The sequence below is a fragment of the Takifugu rubripes genome, chromosome 18 (assembly GCF_901000725.2).
Source record: "Takifugu rubripes chromosome 18, fTakRub1.2, whole genome shotgun sequence".
Lineage (NCBI taxonomy): Eukaryota > Metazoa > Chordata > Actinopteri > Tetraodontiformes > Tetraodontidae > Takifugu > Takifugu rubripes.
In genome coordinates this window covers 9,359,234-9,373,137 of record NC_042302.1, presented here as the reverse complement: position 1 = coordinate 9,373,137, position 13,904 = coordinate 9,359,234, and the positions used below count along the sequence as shown (strand labels likewise).

Here is a 13,904-nt window from a genome sequence, read left to right as displayed (position 1 = left end):
TCATTTCATGTTTTTCTTTATTAGACAATCATACAGTGGAGATTTTTGCAGATATTTTTACAGCCTCCGTTCTGGAGAATGTGTTGCCTTCACTGACTTGAGCTGATGTAGATCTAAAATATGGGGCTGTTGTCTGGCTGGGTACACACACCCTCACACATACACACACCCTCACACATACACACACGCTTTGACAGACTGGGGTCCCATTCGGCCGGGCTTCCTGCCTCTTGCCCCAGTGACTGCTGGGATACATCGTGGTCAAACTCTCCTCTGACCCACGGAATAACTGGCGCTGGGCTTCCCGTCTGAGCCTTTATTTACCTAATTAAATACAATCCAGCCGCTCAGTTCCAGGAGCAGCTTTGCAGTCCATCAAAAGAGTTTCTAACATGATGCAGCTGCTCCACCAGCTCACTCGGTGCTCCGTTTTTGTCCAGTTTTTCTTTTATCTGCGGAGGAAAGATGGAGAAAGTGGGAAAGCGTTAAAGGTGACTGGACTCTAGAAGGCAGGGCTCCATAGTGGCCTCAACGCCCTTGGCTGACCTCAGTGAAGTACTGACGGATGAACTTGTAGAGCTCTCTGAGCGCGACCGAATCGTCAAACTCGTTTTCATGTTTCTGAAATGACAAAGAGAAATCAGCACCTGCCGATTCCTGCGGCGCCGCTTCCCCTCAAATGTTGCCCTGAAACGGGCGCGACCTTTGACTCCTGCTGCAGGAAGTCCTTGAACTCCGAGGCCGTGACTGCCGGCTGCTCCCTGACCTGCTTGTAGTAAGCCTTCACTTCCTGTTTGAAAATGGGGATGTCTCTGGCGTAGAGAAGCTTGTTGGTGGGTGCGTACTGGAAGAAGGTCACATTTAAGGAACTGTGGCACTCTCACCTGCGCTCCTGTGGTTTTGGGTGAGTATCTGGTGCCACGTTACCTTCCCCAGTTGAGTCTCGCTGAGAGAGAAAGAATCCATGAAAGCCTGAGCGATGACCGACAAGCAGCCGTCCAGATTTGGGGTCTTCTCCATATCGAACATGAACTGGGGGTTCTTGATGATGTTGACCCAGAAGCGGAGGGGCAAACTGTACCGAAGCAGAGAAAAGGGACTTTAGACTTCAAATGATCGGCTCGATCCACATCCTGCGAGGGCCCAGCCGCGCCTGTTGGTCTTCCAGATGTGAAGCACGTCTGGCTCGGTGATCCTCATGGCGTCCGCCTGCCTGTCCAGAAAGTCGAAGAAGTACTTGATGGCGTGCGGCGCCTTGGTGTAGGGCATCCCCCATATGGATCGGAAGAGGTTCTCCACAAACGAATGCAGCGCCACCTTAAAGAGTTAAAACCAGGATGCGTGATGATTAGATCAGAGGGTCAGAGACAAACATCAAAGCATCTGATTTGGAGAGTTTTATCTTCTATTGCACAAGCTGAGGCCCAATTTGCGATCTTTAGGAGCCATTTTGGGTGGGTTATTTTCAACTTTAGTGGCAGCCTGCTCGTGTTGCACGAGGAGGATATGGAAGGTGTTGCTGCTTTTAAAAGAACAGAACTGTCTTGAGGTTTGGCTAAACTTCTGTGAGCGGTTCCTCTTGCCTTTGTGGAGAGCAGCTTGGTCAGGTGCACTTCCTTTAGCTTCAACTTCTTCCTCTCCGGGTTCTTTCTTTTGTCCTCGTCGACATCTGGGTCAATCTACAGTAAAACAGAAAAAACGAAGTCATGATCGTCACAAGCGTGCAGCAATAGATGAGGTAAATAAACCACATTACTCCTCCACCAGGGTAAAACCTACCAAGTGGAAGTATTTCCCAGAAAAGTTCTCATCATCTGAATGAAGACATATCAAAAGAGCAGAAGTAGAAGTTGACACTGAATACATTAAAGTACAAAGAAAGCAAATAAGTTGCTGCTCTGTGGTGGAACATTCTGCTCGTCTCTCTATGACCTGAAGACGAACTTCCCCCCATTTGTGGTGTAAATGCTGAGCTGATGGTGTGTTTGGAGCCCAGATCTGAGCCTCTTACCCCTCACGCTTTTCTGTGGATGGAGGATGAGAGGATGAGTCTTCCCTGAGAGCACTTTGACGGTCGCTCCGTCGGGAACCTGCACACACGAGCGCAGAGACATTTGAGATGCAGAAATGTCAGTCTTGATACTCCCCCATTAGAAGGAACCATTGAAACATGCGCCTCAATTCTTATAATGTGTAAATTAGAAGATAAGATTGTCAAGTCGCTCCATGTTTTGAACATACAGATGAACTTAAATACCGTTTCTCTTCTCTCTAGCTTATTGTGCTTTAAAACTGAAATGAAAAATTAAAAAAATAATAGAATAACATAAAATAAAAATATAAATAAGGCAAAAAAGGGTAAATAAGTTGCCAAAAACATGAATGTACAGACAGTGCAATACAATGAAGTGAGGCAGGTGGCTAGAACAACAGTCAGTAATACAGAAATGTCCCTCTATGTGCTAATTTCAAGGGTTTGTGGAGTGCAATTGTATTTATCAGAGTTAAGGTCCTGGGGCAGTGGGCAGGAGCTGGGGGAGGTAGTGGATGGAGCTCAGCATCCTCACAGTCTGGTGGAGCGGGCCCGAAGGCCTCGGCACCTCCTCCCTGAAGGCAGGAGGCTGAAGTCGGGGTGTGAGGGGTGGGAGTCATCCTCAACAATGCTGATGGCTCTTCGGGTGAGGCGGGTGTGCAACATGTTTGTGAGGGAGAGCAGAGGAGCATTCACGATGCGTGGCAGAGCTTTACGGCAGGAGGCGCTGCAGCCTCCAGACCACACAGTAATGCCAGTGATGATGCTCCCAATGGTGCCTCTGAAGAAGGAGCCCATGATGGGGGGGTGGGGCATATAGGCGTGCCTGAGCTTTCCTGGCCAGCTGTGTTGTGTTAGTTGTCCAGGTAGATATGTGTAACCCCAGGAACTTGGAAACAGTTTCTCCTGGGGTGACTGAAATAATCTGTGTCCGTTTTAAGACGCTGCTCCTTGATTTAAATTAACTTTACGGAACAGGAAGACTGTCAGCAAGGCAGCTGAAGGTCTTTCTGGACTAGACTTGGTTAGTCTGCTGCTGACTAGACACCATTTTTAGTTTGAGAAGCACATCTGTGATGTGTTCCAGGCCCGTCTGAAATAATCAATAATCTCCTCTCGCTGTGATGCTCCCAAAAACAACTGATCAAATTATCAAGCAGTTACAAACCAATTTTCCTCCAGAAACTTCACTTCTATGGAAAAAAAAACTCACTGAAATGAATCATGTTGGTCCAAATTTGATTCTGGCCAGAGGAAATGTTGTGTAGAAAAATAACAGCCGTTGTCTTGTCCATCTCGGGGACAAGACAACGCTGAACAGATGATGTGATGCAGGAAACGTGAAAGGATCTGGATCTGGGCGTCTTCCGACCTAAATATTGGGTACCAGCAGACGAGATCCAGAAACTAAAACGTATATTAATCATGTGTTGGCCAGGGAAGCGCCAGTGTTGGCAGGAACAAACCTCCTGCGGAGCACAACTCCACCCCTGCAGGACTGCAGCAGGCCGACCAGCTGGTCATGTGACGCCACTGGTCACAACCCCCCGCGTCTCACCTTATAGTGCTTGAGCGTGTTCAGCATCGTCACGTCCCCAATCACCTCCGAGCTCGCGTCCACTTCTTGCAGAGGTACAAAGGACCCGTTTTTCTCATATTCTGGATGAGAAGGATAAAGGACATGAAATGGTTGAAGAGACGATCCGCAGCAACAGTCTTCACGAGCGTTGCTATTAGCTGCTGCTACTATTTCAGGGCTCGTTTGGAGAACCTGGCCTGTTCCTTACCCAGACAGAGATCCCTGAAGGTGGTGCTGTAGGAGAAACCAAACTTGGCCTTAAAGGTGGAGAGGATCTTCTCCTTGACCTGCTCCACCGTGTCACAGCTGAGGGCCTTGACCTCCAGAGGCTCGCTCACCTCTCCATCGTTGCCCACTGCAAACAGCACCTTCAGCTTCTGCCCCCAGAGAACAGAAAGACCAGATGTTTGGGCTTTGATGCCGAACTCGGTCATTGCCACAAGCATAAAAACCTTCTAAAAAGACTTCATTTCTGTTCTTTTCACAGTCACAATGGTTCAAACAAGAGATGATACAGGAGTGAAGGTGCGGCTGAGGCAAAACAACAGCATCAGTCTCCATCTTGTTTCTGCCACTAATGGAGGCTCTAATGGAAACATGCGATGGCGGTTAGCTTTAGCTCAGTTGTTTATAGGGTTAGGGTTGAGAGGAAACTGGCTTCTAATGGCCAACTGATGAAGGCGGACGCCTCGCACCTGCAGGTTGACAGCTTTTTTGAAGGAGTCGATAAACTATAAATATACACGTATTTGTAGTGTTTAACCTCCAAACACATGGTGGGAGTTACACTGAGTATTCTTCTTTGTGTGGTTATGAGGTCTATCTCATAACCACTCTGCTACTAAATGAGGTCTTGCCTATTGATGACATAAATATCTTATGGAATATTAACTTTTAAGTGCCTGGCAACAATACTTAATCAACCAAACTTGTTTTCACTCATTCTAGGCCATTTTAATTTGATTAAGTCACCTAGCTACACTCAAAAGACTCAAAAGATTCTTAAAATTCTGACTGCAACAAAACATGAGGCATCATTTTATTCCACCTCCAAACATCAAAAACACACACCTTAAAGTGGCATGTGTGTCAATGCATCACTTTGATACGTCGAAAGCAGGTGGATTTTTTTAAATAGTAGCATTTTCAGCCACCAAAAAGGGTCCCATCACATGCAGGACAGCAAGAAATAAGAGCACTGGACTTTGGTTTTAGGGCGCTCATGGCCTCGTTCCAGGGACCCCCCGGTGGACTGACTATCATGTTAGTGAGCAAAACACTGAAAACGCAACTGCTTTAAAGGACAAAGAGGGTGAACAAAAAGAGGAAGTGGTTAAGCACCAGTTGCGGCAACTCTCAGCTTGCCAATGTGTCTCGAACAAGGCGTCATAAAGGTGTCTGAGACTGACATTTTCTTTTCTTACTACTGTTGAGCAGTCATGGAAGGCTCGATGTTGCCTATATTGTTGTACCCAGATGCCCATGGGGCATCGGAACCTGTTACCTGTTAGATCAAAGACAAATCTGAGTGTCTGGGAAATGTGAAGATGTGTGTGTACCAGTGAGCTGAAGTCCTGGGCCTGCCACAGCAGCCAGTCCTCACTGAGGGTGTACAGCGCCTTCTCCGTCACACAGTCCACTGGGCCCTTTGCAATCTGCTGCGTGAGAGCGCTCACCATCAGGAACAACTGCTGGCCGACGCTCTCCTGTGTTCAGAAACCAGAAATCCTTTGTGAACTTCCTCATGTCAACTGCTTAACTTATATTTAGACAGAAACAAGCACTTCCTTAATTTCCCAAACACCACTTGTTGGCTGCCTAATAGAGCGTTGGCCCTGTAAGTTGACCACAGCAGAGCTGGAGTTTCATGGCCTCCATGACTCTGATCTATTTGTCCAACCAAACCTTCATATTCACAATTGGATTGTTGTTGTTGTGCAACTTTTACTTGTCTTCTTCCATGATGCTTCAAGAGGTGGGTATGAGGAGCGCAGCGAGGAGCTCAGACCCCTCGGAGCACAGCACCAATGTGGACGCAGCGACGCTGCCCAACGGTGACCTCCAGGGAGGGCGACTTACCCGGAGGAAGCCGTAGAGGCAGATGGCCATCCAGTTGGTCAGGAGCTTTTCCACAATGAACTCTGTGCGCCGCAGCAACAGTTTGGGCTGAGCACCCCTGTTCTGCTGCATCAGGTCCTTCAGCAGGGCCTCCATCACGTCCGTCAGGTACGACAACTTGTTGTGGAGCGCTACTGTCAGCAACGAGGCTAACGCGCACCTGGAGAGGAGGCGAGAGATGCTGAGAGACAGCACAGACGTGGCGGCGGAGCTACAGCCGTGCGGGTGACTGACTTGTCTTTGATGGTGAAGCTCCTCTGCTCCTCCAGAGCGTGCACCATCGACGTGAGGAAGAGCTGGTCCTGCAGCAGCTTGGATAATCCCTGGCAACACTTGTCAAGCTGGTTCTGCCTGGCGTCCTGATACGGACACAATCACAGCTCTGATGATTTGTGCTACCAACCTGGAACACAGCGGGGGGTCATCCTCACCTGGCCGATGTCTTTGATACACGCCTTCATCAACAAATCGTTCTGGGGGGGGGGAAGGGAACTTTTCAATAGTTTGTTTCACAGTTGTGAACGTCACTTCAAGATTTGCTGCTTTGCTTCACCTCAGGGAAAAAGATCCTGGAGGCAAAGTGTTTGTAGTCTAAGAAGGGAATCGTGCCGACATTTTCCATCAGATCAGCTTTTTCTGTCTGCAGATCCACAAAACCTGGGGGGGGGCAGCGAGGTGAGGTGATTTCATGTGTGTGTCTGATTGTGTGTGTGTGTGTGCGTAAGTCAGACCTTGTCGGATGTCGTTCCTGACGTCCAGCTCCAGCTCCTCCATACGCTTGTTCATCTGAGCCGTGAGCTTCTTCTGTTTATTGCAGTAGACGATGGCGACCACTGAGGGACGAGTCCAAACAATCAAACAGAGCCTTAGAAGTGGACGGCCGGCGTGTCTCCCAGTCTCTCCCAGTCTTCACACACTTACGGACTATGATGAAGGGAATCAGCAGGAGGACGAGCAGTATCGGAACCCAGCTAGCACTCTTGAGAGTCACCGTCTTCTGCCCAAACTTGATCTGTGAAAGATAAACGGAAACTGTAACAAGGTCACCGGTTTGGGAACTTTTCCAAGCTCACACACTCAGGCGTGTTGTTACCTTTAACTCCTTAAATGCAATAGTTTGTGGTGTTTGAATCTCACAGATGATAAAGTCGTTAGTGCTCTCCGTGGTCTCCATCTCACAGGGATGCTCTTTTCCTTCATAGATGCCCCACACGGACAGCTCCTCTGGCTGTATCTCCAGCTTGTCGGCCTTTTTCTAAACACAAGGTGAGCTTTTCAAGTCTTGCTGACCTCTGTTAGCGTGAGCTTCAACGCGCTGGCCGTTACCTGCATGGTGACGCGAACCCCGCCCTGTATATTTACGGTGGTGAAGCTGGTGAATTCGGGGTCTGGGTGGTAGGTTATATTAGAGCAGGGCAAGGTTTCATTGACAACTCTCAACAGCACTTCTCTTGAGGGGGCCCCAAAACTTTCATGTGTGTGGTACGTTAGGATCTGCGGGAACAGATTGAACAGAAACATTTGTGAACGAGTCTAAAGTGACGTATGACAAGAGACCTGCAGGCTCACCTGGAGGCTGCTGTTGATCTGAGGGTGAACATCCAGTGGAACGCCTCTGTGCATGACCCCATCCACAAACTCCAGATGGGAGCCCGTCAGTGTGATCACCCTGTTCCCGCTACATCACACACACACACACACACACACTATCTCTGATTGCTTGTAAAATAAAAACAGACTTTATAATAAACAAAGCTTCAGTTATTGTTCGTATTCTAACGCTGCTTGAACAATAATGTCAGCGGCCGCTTTCACACCTGACCCAGCTGCTCTTCGGCGTGATGCCGCTGCAAGATGGCAACGACTGGTACGTGATGGTGGCATCGCCGTGGCAACTGTTGTCGCTGAGGACGACGCACACTTGGACGGCGCCTTTACTGGCTGCGCTGGGAATGCGGAAGGTCAGACTGGTGCCTGTGTTACTCCAGACAGGAGATCTGAGCATTAGAGAGGGGAGCAAACGTTGTAAAAAGGTGTCTTTATGCTCAAAAGTTCCTGTTGGAGCGACCAGCTTTGATTGTTATTACGTTCATATTTGTGTGAAAATCCGACTCACTCCTGCCACTTGCAGTCCATGTTGGCCTGAATCCTCACTCTGGTCACTCCGGCGAGGTTCCGACCCGACAGCTCCGCGTGGTTTTTGCCATAGAAAGACACGACGTTCGGGGATATGGAGAAGATCTCTGGGCCCTGACCATGTCACACACAGATCGTCAGTTTGAACCCAATATTGCCCAGTTTCTGCTGAAGGTGAGCGACACCGACTCACAGTGCTGTTCAGCCCTGATTCCACCTTCTGACAAACACTCTCCTGCAGGGAAAAGTGGGCGAAGTTCATCGGATCAGCATAAAATCAGACAGACGGTCTCACTTCAGAGGTCTAATTCAGTGAAAACTGTGTATTTACGTTCCGCTCTCCTGCGTTTGCCCAGGTACAGCCGTTTGGACTCCAGCTGCAACCAATCTGAAGACACTGGCGACACCTGAGAATGGAGAACATGACGACCAGACCACAGTTTAGGTAATGCTGGCGCACGCCAGCGACTCTTCAAAGGATCAGGGCTAGCGTTGCTGTTTCATAATAAGCCAGTTTCATTTCCTGCTGTGGTCGTTGCAGCAATGCACTTTAGAACCCGTCAAAACAAGTTAAACAAGTTATTGGATAGTTCAACTCGATGCATTTTCAAGTCAAAAACCCACTTAAATAAGGATTTTTTTTCTCCGACCACATACGTTCATGCTACGTTTGTGGGATTCTTTTGATTTAATGAAATGAGGCGTGTGTATTTTGCACTCACGCAACAGATGCTGGAGGGTCACGGATGTTTGTGCAGTTGAATATATTTATGTGCTCCTCCAAACGCGTCGTTCCAAATGTGATCTCAACCACCACCGGAAGACCTGCGCCAGGAATACAGAGCGAGGTGGAGTCTTCCTTTGCTGCCATTTAACAAATCTTCTCCATCACCAACCTTCAGCAGGAAGCTCGCCCCTCGGAAGGGTGCAGTTGCATTGTGGGAACGTCGGAGGGGTCTTGCAGCTTAACTGGACGGAGTTTGTGGAGAACCGACAGGTGAAGTCCGACGCTGCGCGTTGGTTGACGGTCACCTGAGCCAGGACGGTGATCGTGATCTGAGGGGGGAAGGATGTGAGTGCTGAACAGAGAAATAGGCAGAAACCCAGAGTCTGACCCCAGTGGCTGGAGCAGCTTCCTTTTTCCAGGAAGAACCCTCGAGAGGAACCAGGCACAAGGAAATGAGCTCCTGAGTCTGTTCACTATATACCAAAGAGGTACAATGTTAAAAGAGTCACAAGGACCTCATCAGTGGTCTTCACAACTTCATAGGACACCATTTTGTGCTGGGATTCTTCGGGGATGGACAACCAGGCTGAACCTCCACAGGCTTCTTCATAGGTGCAGCTGTGGAAAGAAAATGTTGCGTTTTTCACCACCAAAATGCAGCTTTTCAGTGAGTCTGAAGGCCAGGCGTCGTGTCTCTAACCTGTTTTTAGAGCTGCACCACACGCAGTAGGGATCCTGTGCAGACCAGCAGTCCTGCAAGGTGGTGTACGAGCTACAGGTGGACACGGGGACACGTTTCACCTGAAAACACCAACCACTCTTTGAGACAATGCACCAGAGATCCAATGATACCACCTCCATGGATCCACCTACCTGGTTTGAAAAAGCCATGTAGAGATGTTTGTGATCCACTTGATCCAGGTATATTTTGGGAAACACAGGGCGGTCGTCGTTGGCTCTGTACAGCACCTTTGGACAGGCCGCGTGGTAGCGTTTGTCCACAGCGAGCTGGTGAGGAGAAGTTAGTTCTGGCTCTGAGAGTGGTCGGAACTGTGAAACACTGATGTGAAACACTTGGAGTGACCAAGGTTAAAAGTGAAGTTCCTAACAGTGTTGCTGCTTCTGGAACTTTGACTCAAGATAGAGAGTTTCATACAGGAAGTTTCAGGAGATCACACCGATGAAACACACAGTTAATAGGATGCTGCTTTCTATTTGTACATGGAAATGTGTGGGTGGGTGTGTGTGTGTGTGTGTGTGTGTGTGTGTGTGTGCCACGTCCACTTCCTCTATGTAACCACACAAAGCTGCTGTGATGGGATGTTTTCAGCTTCAACCAACCCAGTTTCAGATATTTTCATGTGAATACCCACCCACCCACCCACACAGGTTCGGGTGCTGTGGACAGTCTAATGGTTATCTGCTAATGCTGATAGGGTTATGGTTATCTAATGCTGATAGGGTTAGGGTTATCTAATGCTGATAGGGTTATGGTTATCTAATGCTGATAGGGTTAGGGTTATCTAATGCTGATAGGGTTGGGGTTATCTTATGCTGATAACCTACAACAGCATCATCCTCATGCCACTCTGGCTTAGAACGACTCCGTTGTGTTGCTTTGCCCACCTGCCAGACCGATGTTAGCAATCTGCTCATTTAGGATGATTTCTCGGGCTGATTATGGTTGAATAGCATCCCTTTCTTCTTTGATGAGTTCTCTGTCCAGCATAACGAGCATCTGTTGCTGTACATGCTGCATTTATCAGTGGGAAGGCACATTTGTCCACTTTGTCCTGATGATGTAATGCTCCCTTTCTAAGATGGAACCCAGCTTGAAAGAGGCTATTACTGTAAGGAAAGTGCTAAAGTGGAGTGTTCACAGACTTTAGTCACATTGGGAGGGGGGGGGGGGGGGGGGGGTGCCAGTTATTGTTTGAGGTCAGTAAAAGGATGGTAGGAGACGATGTGATGGAGAAATGGAAGAGGAAATTACAAATGGGGAGCAGGCTGGTCATTATCCAGCTACAGTAATGCAGGGACATGGTTTTTTTCTGGCCAAGAGGACTTCCAGATAAACGTCAATTTGCTGCACTTAAACACATCACAGTCATATCGTGGCTCCAAATTAAAGTTACTATGGAGGCTTTTGAGAAGAGCTTTGGAGGAACTGCAGCTTCGCTCTGCAATATGTTCTGTTAAAAGGAAAAACCTGTCCCCTGCGAGCCGAAACGTCTGTTCCTTTTAATCTAAATGTTGTATTTTATACTCACCTTAATGAGCTGCCCATCTTCCGTCCCAATGAAGAAAACCACCCAGGCCTTCTGTCTCACGGCCAGCACAGAGGTCATGTGCTTCTGCCTGAAGAGGACCCTCACTGGCATCAGGGGCTTTGGCTGTCAGACACAAACACAAATATCAACTCAGTATCTCTCAGCTAGGCTTCGTCCACCAGTTCCTGACTCTGAAAACATGCCTCAGTCAGCAAAATCCACCTTCCTCCCTCACTCACGCTGTATTTCACCTAATTGTGCAACTTGTAATCATGCAATCACGCTTTCTTAAGGTTTGACGTTGTGTAGAAACTTCCTTTTAAGCATGTTTTCCCTCTTTTATGGCAAACTGCTGTTTCAAAATGACGTTTTGATGTTGCAGAACAAACATCTTCTGCCTTCCTTTTACTCACTTCATCTTTTGCTTTATTTCCTTGGATGAAGCAGAAGTCTGGATCTTCGAACGTCGTTTCTTTGAGATCGGGGCTGATGTCAAACAGCACCAGTTGGGTCCCCCCTCTCCCCCCGCTGAACACACCGGTCCAGAGCGTCCGCGGTCCACCCGGGACCACGGAGGAAGCCACAAGTCTGCTGCCTTGATCGGCCGCAGACACCTCGAGAGTGGCTCCTCTGAGAGACTTGAAGATTTCCGTTTTTCCTCCTTCACCCTTCAACCAAATCAGACGCACTTTGTTGTTCTTGTCTCCTGAGGGCACGTTAGAGAAAAGGTAAATGATCCAGCCCCTCTGAAATCCATCCACAAACTCCACGTTGTTGTTAGTTTTGATCACAGCGCTGCCAAGGTCGTCATTTGGTGAAAAGATACCCCCGTATTGCCCGTCGTTCGTGTTATGAAGGCTCACGGCCTCTGTTCCAGATGTGCAGCTCGTGGTTGAGGATTGGTTGCGTTTCTCTACGGCACTCAGGATATAAGACTCGTTTTTATCCTTCTTCACATTCACCAGAAATGCCACGGACGCGCTTTTGCGCCGCGGGGGCCCCAACAGGAACGCTTCTCTGTGGACTACCTTTGAAATGTCCCGCAGGTCCAGCACCTCGCAGTATCCATGCGTGTTGTCAGTCACTCCGCAGGTGACCAGGGTGTTGTTTTCAACATAGGGCACTAAAACGTTGACAGTGAAAGTTGCGTTCGCGCCAGCCGCCCCAGAAACCCGGCGAAACAGCTCGTCCTCCACCCTTTCGGCTTTCTCCAAAGTCCCTCTCTGGGTCAGCGTCTGGATCAGGCGCAGGTCGTGGCTGAGCTGAAACAAACTGTCCTCTGTAGCGATGTACACGGTGTTAGTGGCAACAGCGTAGTGGCGAATGTCTCCATCAAATGTAAACCCGCCGCAGCAGCGCGGTGCCCCCCAGAGGATGAAGACCAGACCGGCCACCAGGACCAGCATCTTGCGGTGCCGGCAGCAGCAACAAACAGCCCCAAAAGTCGCGATCCTCGACGCGCTCTGCGCTCGCCGCTCCGCTGCGCGTAAAAGCGCGCTGAGACTGACGAGAAGTACCGAAAATGGGAGGAGGTGCACGCTGAAGAGGCGTGAGGAAGTCTGTACTTTCACTGTCAGGCAGAAAGGTGGCTCAACTGTTCATGTCTGTAGGATCCCAACCAGGCGGCGGCCACTCCAGTTTTGTATAAATTTAACGCATCTCCAGAAGTTTCGGTCAGTTATTGGATATAAAGTCACGTTAACAGGATGGTAAAGGACCCAACCTTTTTAGGCGGGCGGGATGTGATTGCTTAAACATCCTTTTTGCATACAAAACCGTGTGAATGACACTTTGAAATGACATATTTAAATGCTCCAGAGCGCTGCTTCCTTCCTTATATGGGTGTGCAGATGTCCCATGAAACGCGCTCACGACAAACACATTATAATCGATTTATAGATTCATTCTGGTTGTGGTGTTGAAGAAAGTGGAAAGACTGCGGTCAAGCCAGCCAACACTTCGGCAGAAGCAGCAGAGCCAGCAGACCCGCGAATTCCACTTGCTCTGTGTATACGAGGCATTACGGTAAATGTTGAGCACAACGCCATAGAGAGATAGAAGCGGCTTTCTCTTGGATTCATTTCGTTCCGTAAAGATAAAAATTTAATTTTCCTCTCCGTGCAGTTCATGAATGAAACAGCAGGTGGCGCTTTCAGGACCACAGTTACTTTAGGTCATTTATTGCCAGCAGTCTGTACTTTACTGTCTGTCAAAATATGTAAATTCAAGCCTTAATTTGACTCTTTTGTGGTTGCAGATGTTAAAACAACACAATTATAGATTAAGGGTAAAGATTAGATATTGTGTAATGATCCAATAACCATAACAGAAAATGTCTAACAGTAGAATTACAAATAAAATTAAAATCAAATCCCTCCACTGAAAGTGGTTCTGCTCTTGCTTCCGACTCTTGACCTGTGGCCCCACCTGCTGGCCCCTCAGCAGCACGTCCCCTGCTGGCCCCTCAGCAGCACGTCCATGTTGACAGAGTCCTAATTGACTTGATACTCACTTCTCTAAATTGAATAATTATATTTGCACAGATATTCCTTGAACACTAGTTCCGTTCTGCCAAAAATGGTAATGCAGTAAAATTATAGCAAGTTTGAAAAGGTTGTGTCAGAAGTGGGATTCGAACCCGCGCCCCCAGAGGAGACTGCGACCTGGACGCAACGTGTTCGCACGCCGGATCGATCCCGACTGTTCCCAACAATCACAATCTTACCATTTATTTGTTTCCCAAACGTAAATAATATAAGGAATAATAGCATCTAGCTGCGGGCGGATTCATCATAAGCTATGGATCGAACTCCGAGCGTAATCTCATGTTTATTTAAATGAACTACGGACATATTTTAATTGGATGCATTAAATAATCCATCACCAGTGGAGATCATTATGTGCTTCCCACATAAATGCAAGTGGCATTAAAATTGATACGTTTTAGAGAGAGAGAGCGAGAGAGAGAGAGAGAGAGAGCGAGAGAGAGAGAGAGAGAGCGAGAGAGCGAGAAAGGGCCGTGTGTGCGCGCGTGCGTGCGTG

At 48.3% G+C, this 13,904-nt stretch overlaps 1 protein-coding gene across 1 annotated transcript; it reads right to left on the bottom strand.

The window, feature by feature from the left end:
- Positions 1-12,592, bottom strand: plxnc1 (plexin C1). Its single transcript, XM_011613516.2, has 31 exons — positions 11,276-12,592; positions 10,863-10,985; positions 9,466-9,600; positions 9,293-9,393; positions 9,108-9,210; positions 8,762-8,921; positions 8,588-8,690; positions 8,197-8,272; positions 8,059-8,100; positions 7,846-7,979; positions 7,547-7,726; positions 7,299-7,407; positions 7,056-7,223; positions 6,823-6,984; positions 6,651-6,741; positions 6,461-6,562; positions 6,283-6,386; positions 6,161-6,202; positions 5,964-6,088; positions 5,691-5,889; positions 5,171-5,317; positions 3,820-3,988; positions 3,591-3,691; positions 2,012-2,090; positions 1,780-1,814; positions 1,584-1,679; positions 1,154-1,317; positions 928-1,075; positions 704-844; positions 547-621; positions 1-452 (listed from the first exon to the last, which is right to left on the bottom strand). Exons 1-31 carry the CDS (start codon positions 12,266-12,268, stop codon positions 348-350), a joined length of 4,512 nt encoding a protein of 1,503 aa, XP_011611818.2. The 5' UTR covers positions 12,269-12,592; the 3' UTR covers positions 1-347.
- Positions 12,593-13,904: the final 1,312 nt, after the last annotated feature.